Source organism: Staurois parvus, unplaced genomic scaffold (genome assembly GCF_062004578.1).
Source record: "Staurois parvus isolate SC_StPar_1 unplaced genomic scaffold, SC_StPar_1.0 ptg000109l, whole genome shotgun sequence".
Lineage (NCBI taxonomy): Eukaryota > Metazoa > Chordata > Amphibia > Anura > Ranidae > Staurois > Staurois parvus.
Genome location: NW_028317905.1, coordinates 576,490 through 591,412, shown reverse-complemented (window position 1 = coordinate 591,412; position 14,923 = coordinate 576,490). Strand labels below are relative to the sequence as shown.

The window sequence follows — 14,923 nt, the reverse complement described above, 5'->3', positions numbered from 1 at the left end:
TTGTACGTTAAGCCACATTAAGCTCCCCAAAAAACAAGCTTAATGTCCCCCATTTTCTTTCTGGAAGGCTGAAATCTATGAAACTTCTAGGACATGTTTGGGATGTTGAGAACTTGTGCTGTGCAAAGTTTCAAGTCAATTGATTGAGGTTTAGGCACATTATGGTACGTTAAGCTCTTTTTACATTAAGCTGTTCACATTAAATGTTTTAGCACTGTAAAATATAGCTTAATGTGAATAACTTTTGGAGTGATTTACCAAATGACCTGAAATTTTCAGAATATGTTGCCATTGATAGAGTCTTCTATTGTTTGAAGTTTGGGGGAAATTGGTAAACATCTAAGCTCTTTTTTGCACGTTAAGCTACATTACGCTCCCCAAAAAACAAGCTTAATGTCCCCCATTTTCTTTGTGGAAGGCTGAAATCTATGAAACTTCTAGGACATATTTGGGATGTTGGGAACTTGGGCTGTGCAAAGTTTAAAGTCAATTGATTGAGGTTTAGGCACATTATGGTATATTAAGCTCTTTTTACATTAAGCTGTTCACATTAAATGTTTTAGCACTGTAAAATATAGCTTAATGTGAATAACTTTTGGTGTGATTTACCAAATGACCCGAAATGTTCAGAATATGTTGCCATAGATAGAGTCTTCTAATGTGTGAAGTTTGGGGGAGATTGGTAAACATATAAGCTCTTTTTTGTACATTAAGCCACATTACGCTTCCCAAAAAACAAGCTTAATGTCCCCCATTTTCTTTGTGGAAGTTTAAAATCTTTGAACCTTCTAGGACATGTTTGGTAAGTTGGGAACTTGGGCTGTGCAAAGTTTTAAGTCATTTGATTGAGGTTTAGGCACATTATGGTACGTTAAGCTCTTTTTACATTAAGCTGTTCACATTAAATGTTTTAGCACTGTGGAATATAGCTTAACCTCCCTGGCGGTATGATTATTTCCGATTTTTGGTGCTGAAAGCGGTACCATTATTTTGCATGGAAATATGTAGTTTTTTTATTGTAGGCTGTAATATTTAGGAATAATTCACTGAAATCTGTCCGAACAAGAGTCTATTAAACATCCCGGGGATGATAAAATTTTAAACACAAAATCATAAATTATAATTTAATAAATAATCATAAAAAATAATAATATAATATTAATACATTTAATTCAATAATATAATCAAACCAAAAACACTGAAATTTGAAATAGAGCGCCAAGTTCGCACATCGCTGAGCAAAGTCGCAGAATCGTTTTCAGTGTCTGATGACGAATTTCCCCACAAATCATTATCACTCAATTCTGCAAGTGGTTCTGATTTACTATCGCTGTTCTCTAGCTGATCTAAACCGCTTTTGACCTAAAGGGACACATTTTGTACGCCATGGACGTTTCTCAGTTTCCAGGCAGAAAGAACAGACAAAATGCAGGCAGGGCACAGGACAAAGCAGTAGGGACAAAATGTATGTGAAATTGGTTGAGGCAGCAATGTTTTACTATGTAAAATGTAAAAAAAAAAAATGACATTATTTAAAATTTTTAAATTTCCCGCCGCCGGCGTCGGCGCCCGCACGTCCCGACGTCACAGGGACAGGACACAGAAGCCGGATGCCGGCATCGGCCGGAGGAGATGGCCGGGGACGCTGCAGGGGACACATCGTGGGAGCGCAGGGTAAGGTAAGTGAAGAACAAATGCCGGAGCAGTGCCGCATGGTATTCCCGAGTGTAGCTCGGGGTTACCGCTCTTGGTACTGAAATGTTACCCCGAGCTACACTCGGGAATACCGCCAAGGAGGTTAATGTGAATAACTTTTGTTGTGATATACTAAATGATCTAAAATGTTCAGAATATGTTGTCACAGATAGAGTCTTCTATTGTATGAAGTTTGGGGGAAATTGGTAAACATCTAAGCTCTTTTTTGCACGTTAAGCTACATTAAGCTCCCCAAAAAACAAGCTTAATGTCCCCCATTTTCTTTGTGGAAGGCTGAAATCTATGAAACGTCTAGGACATGTTTGGGATGTTGAGAAATTGGGCTGTGCAAAGTTTTAAATCAATTGACTGAGATTTAGGCAGTTTATTACACGTTAAGCTACATTAAGCCATTTTCACATTAAATGTTTTAGTCTGTCCCATCTTTGGGTATTGGATCAGATGTTAGCAGCTTCATATGTCTATTTATTGCTTTCTTTCTGCATAAGAGCGCAAGTAGATTTTGTATATCATAAGAACAAAAGAGTGCTTCTTGTTCTAGGAGTGCAGTTGTCTGCAAGAAATTGGTGTGACTGGTGCTTTGCTGGAACGTAGTCAGTGGGATATTCCGATGGGGCTGTTGGGTCTGTTGAGGCTACACTGTACTGGTGTGGCGCTGACCATGAACACTGTTGCTGGTTGCACATGACTCTGGTGATGCTGTACTGACATGGCTAGTGATCAGGAACATTGTTGATGGTTGCATTGGTCTGATGACATTGTCACTGGTGTGGCAGCAATCAGAAACACTGTTGATGGCTGCACTGGTCTAGTAACACTAGGACTGGTGTGGCTAGCAATTTAGAACACTGTTGCTGACTTGCAAGAGAGAGAGACTGCTCTTGTAACACTGGGACTGGCGTGGTGGCAATCAGGAACACTGTTGTTGGCTGCACTGGTCTGGTGACACTGTGGAGGAGATCAGGAACACTGTTGTTGGCTGCACTGGTCTGGTGACACTGTGGAGGAGATCAAGAACACTGTTGTTGGCTGCACTGGTCTGGTGACACTGTAATCAGGAACACTGTTGCTGGCTTAACCACTTCCCTTCCGGCCGCTGTATTTTAACAGCCGGATGGTGGCAGTGCAGGGGTGGGTTGCCATTCATAAACAGCGCCCATCATTTTGGAATGTGCGCGCTCCCCTTCCTCCGGACACAGCAGAACAGTGATCGCTGTATGGGACCTCTGTGTTAGGTCCCGATCATGTGACCACTGATTGGCCAATCAGTGATCACATGAATAGGTGTAAGCAAGATGTCACTTCTGACATCATTGCTTACTACGTGTGAAATCTGTGAATGATGACAGAGGTCACATGGTACAGGGCTATTCACAACAGCCTTGTACCATGTGACAAGCTGTGACCAATCACAGCTCTCACAGTATTTCTAAATGGCTGCAAGAATGCAGCCAGAGAGAAGGAGAAATGATTGCTTTTACCGCCTTTATGGGTGTAAAAGCAATCAGTGTAAAAAAAAAATCTTCATAACCCCCCACAAGTAGTACAGAGTCACTATGGTGACACTGTACTGCTAGGATGACAGTATGTAAAAAAACATAAATAATAATATAAAAAAAAAATAAAAATGTAAAAAAACATTTTTTTAAAATTATAATTTTTGGTTATAAACTAATTTGGGTTTTTTTTTTTACTAAAAAGATAACTGAATACATTTTGGCCGAGATCTATGAAGAAAGATTATTTATTTGCAAAATGTTATAAGAAAAACACTTTTTTTTTTTATTTTTGGACTTTTTCATTTATATAGCAAAAAAATAAAAATCCCAGTGGTGAATAAATACCACCAAAATAAACTTTCATCTCTCTAAAAAAACCATAAAAAATGCATATGGGTACAGTTTTGTATGACCGCGCAATTGTCATTCAAAGTGCGACAGCACTGAAAGCTGAAAATTGGCCTGGACAGGAAGGGGGTGGAAGTGTCTGGACTGGAAGTATTTAAATCAGTGTCCTTAGAGCTTCCCTTTACATCAGAATCTGCAGGATTCCTCCTTATAGTGCAAGGGGGAATGCTGAGGATCCAGATGTAAAGGGAAACTCTAAACACTGGGACTGGTGTAGTAATAAGGAACACTGTTGCTGGCCTACACTGTTCTGGTTACACCGGGACTGGTGTGGTGGTGATAAGGAACGCTGTTGCTGGCCTACACTGGGACTGGTGTGGTGGTGATAAGGAACACTGTTGCTGGCATACACTGGTTTGGTGACACTGGGACTGGTGTGGTGGTGATAAGGAACACTGTTGCTGGCCTACACTGGAACTGGTGTGGTGGTGATCAGGAACACTGTTGCTGGCCTACACTGGAACTGGTGTGGTGGTGATAAGGAACACTGTTGCTGGCCTACACTGGGACTGGTGTGGTGGTGATAAGGAACACTGTTGCTGGCCTACACTGGGACTGGTGTGGTGGTGATAAGGAACACTGTTGCTGGCATACACTGGTTTGGTGACACTGGGACTGGTGTGGTGGTGATAAGGAACACTGTTGCTGGCCTACACTGGAACTGGTGTGGTGGTGATCAGGAACACTGTTGCTGGCCTACACTGGAACTGGTGTGGTGGTGATAAGGAACACTGTTGCTGGCCTACACTGGGACTGGTGTGGTGGTGATAAGGAACACTGTTGCTGGCCTACACTGGGACTGGTGTGGTGGTGATAAGGAACACTGTTGCTGGCACACACTGGTTTGGTGACACTGGGACTGGTAAGGTGGTGATCAGGAAAACTGCTGCTGGCTGCACTGGTATGATGTAGTGATGATTGGAGACACTGTGCCTGGCTGCACTAATAGGGCTTGTTCACATGTAAGGTTGAGGGGCAATGAAACCTTGAGGTTCAGCTGCGGTTTTACTGCCCTCCCAACTGCTACCCCCTTCAGCTGCAGAAGCAGCAGCCCGGGGTTGTACACATGCTATTGCTGGGATGCTTTGCTTTACAGCCATGGCAGGAAGTATACCCTTTGTTGCTTTCAGTGACAGGTGAATGGGGGTGCTTGGGTAGAGTCCAAGGGGTTTAATCAGGCAGTGAGAAGGTGATACAGTGCCTCCCCACTGTCTGTCAAATGCTCTCTGAAGAGTGCTTCAAACACAGTGGCTGGGTGGGAGGTGTTTAAAGCTGATGTTTAGGTATGTCAATTTTACACAAGGGCATCCCTAGGGTTGGTGTCACCCAGTGCGATAACACTTGGTGACACCCCCTCCGACGAACCCCGCAGAATGGATCGGATCTGCGGATTGAGCATAATGGATCGGACTACGATCCATTATGCTCAATCCGCAGATCTGATCCGTCCTGCAGGGATCGTCAGCTTGCTTTACAACTTACCTTTTCTTGAAGCGGGTACGGTGTGACCCCGTGCGGTAGGTGTCACTCGATGCGGCGTGCACCCCCCGCACCTGCCTTGGGACACCACTGATTTTACATATTTGCATTGGTTCAGCTTGAACCAATGTAAATATACCAGTGCATACGTGTGGGGTCCCAGTGGAATGTGAAAATCACTGTGCTAGGCACCTCTACTACAATGGGCCAAGCTGGATCTAAAATGCCATACCTACACTTCAGATTTAAACTTTTTTTCCACGTTCGTCTAACGACAGTTTTTAAAAAAAAGCTTGGCAATCCTTCCATGTATCCATTTTCATCCCTTTGTCTCTCTAAACAGGAGTGTTTTCTGAATGTTATCGAAGTGATGAGAAACGGGCAGAACTTCTTTTGATCCATGTGAATCCCAAATGGGGAAGGGCCACAGCCCTGGAACTGGCTCGGCAGTCTCAAGCTCTGTCCTTTATGTCACAAGGAGGTGTCCAGGTTTGTCATAAATGCCTTTATACCTGATCTGATATTATTATGCACAGGTAGCCTTTGTTATAAAGAAACAGACACCCAGTATAAAAAAACACTATAGAAATGTGCAAAAAGTCTCCAGAGCAGCGATTGTGAAGCTCAAAGCTGGCAATGTATATCTGACCATGTAACACAGGCCACAATGGCTTTTTATGTATAAAATCTATGCCAACACCAAATCTTCATGGAAGTTCTTAATGTCTCTGTTACAGTTGTAACATGAGGGAAGGTAATCCCAGTGGGTGTTATGAGATAAATAAAACTCCAATCTGATTATCTCTAATCCCCACCAGTCAACTCCAGTATCCACAAGTCAACTTTGTTTCTTCTTGCCACCTGCAGTCTCCTCCCATTTCCACTCAGTGCTATTGAGTCCCCACCAGGCGTGGACTGACAACTCATGGGGCCCCCGGGCAATAGGGGATCATGGGGCCCTTGTGTCCTTGCTCAAACTCAAAAAAAGCCTATGAAAAAGGTACCAGGGGCATCTCATGGGGCCCCCTACTGACCCCGGGTGCTCGGACAGTGCCCAAGTTTCCAAATGGTCAGTCCGCCCCTGGTCCCCACCAGCCTTCTGCAGCTTCCTCCCCCAGTTCTGCTGTGCCCCACCAGTCTCCTACAATTCCATCCAGTACTCCTGAATCCTCACCAATCACCTGTAGTCTCTTCCCATTCCATCCAGTCCTTCAAAGTCCCCTCTAGTCTTCCACTTTCTTTGAGTCTCCTGTCCCCTCCAGTCATTTCCAGTTCCTATTGTCCCCCATAAATCAGTGTCCTTAGAGTTTCCCTTTACATCAGGGTCTGCAGAGTCTCCCCTTGCACTGTAAGGGGGAATCCTTCAGACTTTGATGTAAAGGGAAACTCTAAGGACACCAATTTAAGGGGGAATGCTGTGGGGGGGACTCCAGACCACAGACCACCTTCCGTAGAGTGTATACACTAAGGTAAGGGGGGTTATTGATGTAAGGGGGAATCTTTATATCAGTGCCTCCCTTACTGTATTCACTTCTCCCTTACATCAGTGACCCTCCCTCAGACAGGCCAGTCAGCGCTGTCACTGACCTCCTCTCAGGTTCACTGTGCAGAGCTCAGTCAGACAGTCCTCTCCAGGCTCCAGCTTGGTGGCTCTGGTTTCATCCTATATTCTCCTCTGCACAGTCCACAAACATCTGACTCCTCCCATGACCCCTGTCCCGGCAGTGCTCCTGCTCTTGACTCCTCTCCAGGCTCCCCCTCAGAGACTTCAGACATGATACAAGAGAAGGTCAGAAACTACAGGCATGATACAGGAGATTGTCAGAGATTGTGGACACGATACAGGAGATGGCCAGAGATTGCGAACATGATACAAGAGATGGTCAAAGACTGTGACATGATAAAAGAGATGGTAAGAGTCTGTGGACATAATACAAGAGATGGCGAGAAGTGGAGATCTGTCCAATCTCTACTTCTGTTTCCATCAGTAGAGCGTGACAGGTCTTTAATGGCCGTATAGTGTTGGTGAGTGAACATTTTTACTGCACAAGGTGGAGCACATTGCTGGAATTAAGAATTACTTCACACTGGCACCTAATGACATGATACAAGAGATGGTTAAAAACTGTGCAGAAATAATACGAGAGGTGGTCAAAGTCTGAAGACATGAAACAAGAGATGGTCAAAGACTGTGAACATGACACAAACGATGGTCAGAGACTGTGGACATGATACAAGAGATGGTCAGAGACTGTGGACACAATATAAGAAATGGTCAGAGATTGTGGACACAATACAAGACATTGGTCTTATTGTGCTCATGACAAGCTCTCACCTGGCTACCACCACCACGGCTGTCTTTAATATTGATTGGACCCTGGGCAAACATTTTCTTGGGCCCCCCCATGAAATTTAGACCTCCACCTGTTCTGAGACATACAATAAATAGCAGCTAAACTCAAAATCAGTTTACTGCAGCAGATCAGGCAGCAATTGCAATTGGTTGCCGGAGATTACAGCATATCATTACCACTCACTGACAAGTTGCTAGAGGTTACAGCACACATTACAGCTCACTGATTAGTTGCTAGAGGTTACAGCACATGATTTCTGCTTGCTGATTGGTTGCTAGAGGTTACTGCACATCATTACTGCTCTCTGATTGGTTGCTAGAGGTTTCTGCACATTCTTACCACTCACTGATTGGTTGCTAGAAGTTGCTGCACATTATTACTGGTCACTGGTTGGTTGCTGGAGGTTACTGCACATCCTTACCACTCACTGATTGGTTGCTAGAGGTTACAGCACTTAATTACGTCTCACTGATTGGTTGCTGAAGGTTACAGCACATCATATCACTGCCTGCACACCATGGACTGAGAAGGTTAGGGGACCCTCCAATAGACAGAAAATTCATAGGACTCCTGGGATCAATAGCAGTGCTGGGCAGGAGGGTGTGATCATTGGCAGTGGTGGAGGGAGGGTTGATGGTATCAGTGGCAGTGCTGTGGGGAGGGTTGATGGCATGAGTGGCAGTGGTGGGAAGGATGGAACAAGTGGCAGTGCTCGGTGGATGAGATGAGTGGCAGTGCTGATGGGGGGATGGGATAAGTGGCAATGCTTGGGGGGATGGGAACAATGGCAGTGCTTGGCGTGGAAGGGAAAAGTGGCAGTGCTGGATGGGGATGGAAGGTGACATTTCTGCATCGACTACCAGTGTTAGGGAGGGTTAAAACTGAAGACCAATGTAATGGGGATTTACACTGGCCATCAGTGTAAGGGCAATTCTGCACTTACCACCAATGTAAAAGGAAATTTACAATGGTCACCAATGTAATGGGGAACTTGCTCTGAAGACCAATGTAATGAAAAAATTACACTGGCTACCAATGTAATGGGGGATTTCTACACCAACAACCAATACATTTCTACACTGGCCACCAGAGGTGTTGGTGGCTGGAACCTCGGGGGGGGGGGGGGGGGAGTTGGGGGCATCATATAGATATGTATGCCACACTGCCACAACTATTTACATGTGAATGTCACATTGCTGTCGCTATTTACATATGAATGCCACCATTTTTTATATGTGAATGCTGATAAGGTCTGCACATGTTTGTCATCTGTACATGGCAATAGGACAGAGCTGGGCAGTATAAGTAACAGCACTTCGCACTGAGATATCTGACACAGCCTGGGACAAAGACTTCCAGGGACAAGGGAATGTAAACCAGTACAGTTGGCAAGTATGGAATAGTTGCTTTGGGCCTCACAACAATGACTGGGCCCAGGGCAGCTTCTCCTTTTGCCCCTCCTTAAAGATGGCCCTGACCACCACATTGCTGCAGCAGCTGCCAAACATTAGAGGCATAGCCACAAGAGCCACAGCCACAGACGCTCCTGCCACAGAGTGCAGTTAGATGATCCCGCTGTACACTCCCCTGTCTCCTACTACAAACAGGAGTCCATTCTGAGCACCCTGCATTCTGGGAGGTGCAGTCTCTGCGAGGCACAGGCATGGTGGGCCAAGTCCAATGTGTGCAGTATGGAGAACTACAACTCCCACCATGCAGCACCGTGCCGGCTTTGGGAGAAAGCTAAGATGGCGGTAGAGCCTGCCATTGGCTGCAGCTGACGGGATGGTCACGGAAGTTACAGAATGGAGAGGGAGAGCTAAGCCCAAGGAAGATTGCTGTGTGTAGAGTGTTTATTCTCAGTGTGAGGTGGGTGTTTCAACCATTTGAAACCTCCATGATGTCACCACGTGCCTGCCCCTAACCCCGATCCAGCAGGCTTTGAAACTGCACATGTGCAGTTTCAAAGCTGGCCCGTAACCATATTTTTTATGGGCAGTTGCCATTCGTAAGAGACATTTATGGGACAGGATAATACTCGGCCAATTTTTACAAACTGTCCGTAAATTTACAGTTGGTTGGCAACCTGCCCTAGTCTCTTGTAGTCTTTCCCAGTCACTCACATCTTCTCTAGTCTCTTCCTGACTCTTCCAGTCTCCTCCAGTCTTCTCCAGTCACCTTCAGACTCCTCCAGTTTTCTTCCCTAACCTTCAATCTTCTCAAGTCTCCCTCAGTCTACTCCGGCCCCCTCTAGTGTCCTCCAGTCTCCTAGAATTACTTACTCCAAACACCTGTAGTTTTCTTCAGAAACATCCTTCGACTTCAAGACACCTCCCATCTTCTCCAGTCCCCTCCAATCTATTTTATTCTCCTATAGTTTCTTTCAGTCTCCTTTTTCCCCCTGCTGTCTCCTCCATTGTCCTCCAGTCACCCCAGTCTCCTCCTTCCAATCTCTTCCAGTCTCAACCTCTAGTCTCTTCTAGTGAACTTCAGTCTCTTCCAATGATCTCCTGTCACACTCAGTCTCTTCCAATCAACCTCAGTCCCCTCCAGTCCCATTGAGTCTCTTACAGTCTCTTCCAGGTTTCTCTTGTCCCCTCCAGTCTGCTGCACTCTTCTCCTGCCCCTCCCATCAACTCCCTTCGCATCTCTAGTCTCCCCGCCCCCCCGTTACAGTCTTCTCCAGTCATCTCCAGTCTCCTATAGTGACACCCAGCTTTCTCCAATCTCTTCCATTCTACTTTTTTCCTCCCAGGTCTCCTCCTGTCTCTTTGAGTCTGTTTACCTCTCCCTCTGTCCCCTCCCATATCCCCCAGTTACCTCCAGCCTTCTCTAGTCTCTTCTTGTCTCCTCCCTAGTCTCTTGCAGTCTTCTCCAGTTACTCTAACCTTACATCTTCTCAAGTCTCCTTCAATCTACTTCTACTCCTAGTATTCTCCAGTCTCCTAGAGTTACCTACTCCAAATACCTGTAGTCTTCTCCAGAAACATTCTTCAACATCCAAACACCTCCAATCTTCTCCAGTTCCCTCCGATCTATTCCATTCTCCTATAGTCTCTTTCAGTCTCCTTATTGCCCTGCTGCCTTCTCCATTGTCCTACAGTCACCCCAGTCTTCTACAGTTTCCTCCTGTCTCCTTTAATCTTTCCCAAAATTACACTGTCTCCTCTAGTCTCTTCTAGTCACCTCCAGTCTCCTGCAATCTTCACCTATCCCTTCCAGTCTTTTCCAGTCCTCTCCAGTCTCCTCCTGTCCCCCAGTTTCTTCCAGTCACCTCCAGTCTCTTCCTGTTCTTTCCAGCCCCCTACAATCCATTATCCCCTTCAGTCGCTTACACACTCCTCCAGTTCCCTTCCACCATCTCCTTTCTTTTCCAGTTTCTTCCTGTCTCCTCAGGTCTCCTATTCTTCCCTCCAGTCTTCTCTGGTCCTATTCATTCTCTGCCAGTATGTCTCCTCCAATTTCCTCCTGTTTCACCAAGTCTCCTTTAGTCTCTTTCAGTCTCCCTCCTGTCCCCTCCAATCTCTTCCACTCCCCTCATGTCAGCTCCAGTCTACTTCTGTCCACTTTAGATTCATCCAGTCTCTTCAGTCACCTCCGATCACCTCAAGTCACCTCCAGTCTCCTCCATTTCCAGTCTACTTTAACAACTTTCAGTCAGTTCCAGTCCCCTCCCGTCACAATCAGACAAGTGCAGTGTCCTCCAGTCATCTTCAGACACCTTCAGTCACATAAAGTCCCCTCCAGTCACCTGCATTTATTTCTATACCCCACCAGACACCTACAGTTCTTGCTAATTTTTTTTCTTACTTAGCAGTTTTTGTGCTCTGGGGAAGACGATATAGGTGCCATCACTTGATGAGACATTCTTAAAATTAAAAACATTTGCGCTTGTTTTGAACTAACCCCTAAAACCTTCTTTACACCATATATGATTTTCCCATTTTCATGTGATGGTGGATGACAGTTTTCTTAAAAGGATTTTAAAGGTTGAAGGTTTTTTTGCCTAATGCATCCTTCAGTATGCAGCTCCCTCACCCCCCAAGTCCCCTCAAATACCTACCTGAGCCTGATCTCGATCCAGCAATGTGCATGAGAGCAGAGGCTCTCTCAGCTCTCTATCCTATTGGCTCAGTCATTGGTCCCTGCTGGTGTCAATCACAGCCAGTGAGAAGGGAGTGGGGGGTGGGAACGAGCTGTGCTTTGTGTGTCCTTTGGACACACAGAGCCAGCTCAGTAGTGAGCATACACGAGTACCCCCAAGCAGCTTGCTATGTGGGCAGTTGGCGGGTTGGAGGTGCCAGGAGTGCTGGTGGTAAACCCACGAAGAGGAGGCTGCTCTGTGCAAAACCATTGCACAGAGCAGGTAAGTATGACATGTTTGTTATTTTAATACAAAAAGAACCTTTACAACCACTTTAAGGACATTCTACAGTCACACCATACACTTTCATTTTAAAATATTAGCATTAAAATAACAATACAGTAACAATGACAATCCAATATGAACTCACTTGAACAATGCCCTTTCATTTTACTAGTGATGCCTGTCTGCTTGCCATCTCTTTCACCAACTTCCTTAGTTCCCTGTATGCTTTGCAGCTTCTCCTCTGCTGTTCACCTTTGATTTCTGAGGACTGTGTATTCAATAATACCTTGATGTCTGAAAGGAGTGATTCTTATACTGAATGTGCTTCCTGAAATTCTACCTCTCAGCACCTCTGTAGTTCAGAAGGCAGGGTTTGTGAATTCTGTGTGGGATTTTTCACAAAGCAAGTTTGAAAATTTTAAAATCATTCAGAAATAATAAGCTAGAAATAATAGGAATTCATTATGGAAATAAATACATGAATTTAAAATGTTGACCATAGATTTATGTTTAAAAGATAACTCAACTTATAGAACTTAAAGCATAGCTATATTGAAAATGTATTATTCTGCAGCTCATTGGTGTGATTTCTGGCACCCCACATCCTACTAGGCATTTCATTTAATTTCAATTCATTTTTCAGATGAAAATTTCATTTTCGGAGATTGGGATGTATGCGAATCTCACTAGTAACAAATATCAATAAATCCGAAAAAAGATGTAACAACATTAATGAATGGATTTATTTCATTCGAATGATATGATGCAATAGTAGTTTGGGTCCATGGAAAAACGAATAAAGTGTTTTAATTTGTTCGATAATTCAGATATTGATAACAAATGGATCCAAATTTCGTTCCATTTGCTAATTTGGATGCACATGACGCCATGCCATTTGTCTTGGTGGGTTGGATAAGTATCTGAAACTATTGTATCAGTTAGATTTGATAATATATCAAATACATAGCAATCTTCTGGAAAAACTGCTATTTTGTTCAAATCCACCCAGACCAACGAATTTACAAAACGAATGCCGAAGATACTGAACGAATTCTGAAAACAAATTGAGATAACATAACAAAGATAACGAAAATAAATTCTTCAATGAATGAATGCATCCAAAATGAAACAAAACTTTCTGGTGTGCACATGTCTACACATGTCCTGCACCACATTAGATTATACACGGCTCAAAGAAATTAAAGGAACACTTTGAAAACACATCAGATCTCAATGGGGAAAAATATCATGCTGGATATCTATACTGATATGGACTGCTTAATGTGTTAGGAACATCAGGATGCCCCATTGTTTGATGGAAATGAAAATGATCAAACTACAAAGGACTGAATTCAAAGACAGCCCGAAAAGTGAAGAAATGAAGCAGCAGGCGAGTCCATTTTGCTGAAATGTCATTGCAGCAACTCCAAATGATCCTCAATAGTTTGTATGGCCTCCACATGCTTGTATGCATGTCTGACAATGTTGGGGCATGCTCCTAATGAGATGACGGATGGTGTCCTGGGGTATTTGCTCCCAGATCTGGACCAGGGCATCACTGAGATCCTGGATTGGATAGTCTGAGGTGCAACCTGGTGACGTCAGATGGACCGAAACATGACATCCCAGAGGTGTTCTATTGGATTTAGGTCAGGGAGGCCATTTAATGGTATCCATTTCTTCATCCTCCAGGAACTTCCTGCATACTCTCACCACATGAGGCCAGGCATTGTCGTGCACCAGAAATAACGTAGGACCCATTGCACCAGCGTAAGGTCTGACAATGGGTCCAAGGATTTCATCCTGATACCTAATGGCAGTCAGGGAGCCATTGTCTAGCCTGTAGAGGTCAGTGCATCCCTCCATGGATATGCCTCCCCAGTCCATCACTGACCCACCACCAAAACGGTCATGCTGAATGATTTTACAGGCAGCTTAATGTTCTCTACGGCTTCTCCAGACCCTTCCACGTCTGTCACATGTGGTTAGGGTGAACCTGCTCTCATCTGTGAAAAGCACAGGGTGCCAGTGGTGGACCTGCCAATTCTGGTGTTCAATGGCAAATGCCAATCCAGCTCTATGGTGCCAAGCAGTGAGCACAGGGCCCCCTAGAGGAGGTCAGGCCCTCAGGCCACCGTCATGAAGTCTGTTTCTGATTGTTTGGTCAGAGACATTCACACCAGTGGCCTGCTGGAGGTCATTTTGTAGGGCTCTGGCAGTGCTCATCCTGGACCTTCTATGGCCCTGTCCAGCTCTCCTAGAGTTACTACCTGTCTCCTGGATTCTCCTCCATGCTCTTGAGACTGTGCTGGGAGACACAGCAAACCTTCTGGCAATGACACGTATTGATGTGCCATCCTGGAGGAGTTGAACTGCCTGTGCAACCTCTGTAGGGTCCAGGTATGGCCTCATGCTACCAGTAGTGACACTGAACCTAGCCAAATGCAAAACTAGTGAAAAACAGTCAGAAATTATTAAACAAAGAGTAGGGAACAAAATGTCAGTGGCCTCCACCAGTAAAACCATTTTGGGGGTCATCTTATTGTTGCCCATCTAGTGCACCTGTTATTAATTTAATTAATACCACAGCAGCTGAAACTGATTAACAACCCCCTCTGTTACTTAACTGACCAGATCAATTTCCCAGGAGTTTCATTGACTTGATGCTAGACTCTGATTAAAAAGTGTTCTTTTAATTTTTTTGAGCAGTGTATAATCATAACATGTCTATTGTATTTCCACAGACATTCCTCACGAAGACCTGGTGGGGGAAACTTTCAGTGGACAATGGCTTCATCCAGCTTTTGCTGTGTATGTTGTTTTTCCCTCTCATCTACAGCAACCTCATCAACTACAGGTCTGTCTGCCATCATTTCTCGCAATACAGTGATTTGTGGATTCTGGAGTATTCTGTTGTCCAGACGCCTGGTCTACGGGAAGCCAGTAAATGTCAGTGGTAAAAGGTCTGGCAGGATTTGGGCATTTAAAAGAGATAGCCGGAAAAGAGGGTTTTGATCTTGCCAGGCTTTTTCTCTGATGTAGAACAGCTTTAGTGTTATCCCATAGTGAAATACTTCTTCAGCTTGTGGTACAGTCCA

At 44.6% G+C, this 14,923-nt stretch overlaps 1 protein-coding gene across 4 annotated transcripts in view; it reads left to right on the top strand.

Annotated features, from left to right (window-relative positions):
• The window catches only part of LOC149467463 (transient receptor potential cation channel subfamily M member 2-like), a 249,266-nt gene that overhangs the window by 146,873 nt on the left and 87,470 nt on the right, over nt 1-14,923 (top strand). For all 4 annotated transcript variants that reach the window (XR_016311927.1, XM_089671622.1, XM_089671619.1 and 1 more), the window contains exons 15-16: nt 5,446-5,591; nt 14,570-14,682. Coding sequence is in view for 3 of the 4 variants with exons in the window: in XM_089671622.1 (XP_089527748.1) it covers nt 5,446-5,591; nt 14,570-14,682 (259 nt within the window). In the remaining variant the exon portion in view is untranslated. The remainder of the gene's footprint in view (nt 1-5,445; nt 5,592-14,569; nt 14,683-14,923) is intronic.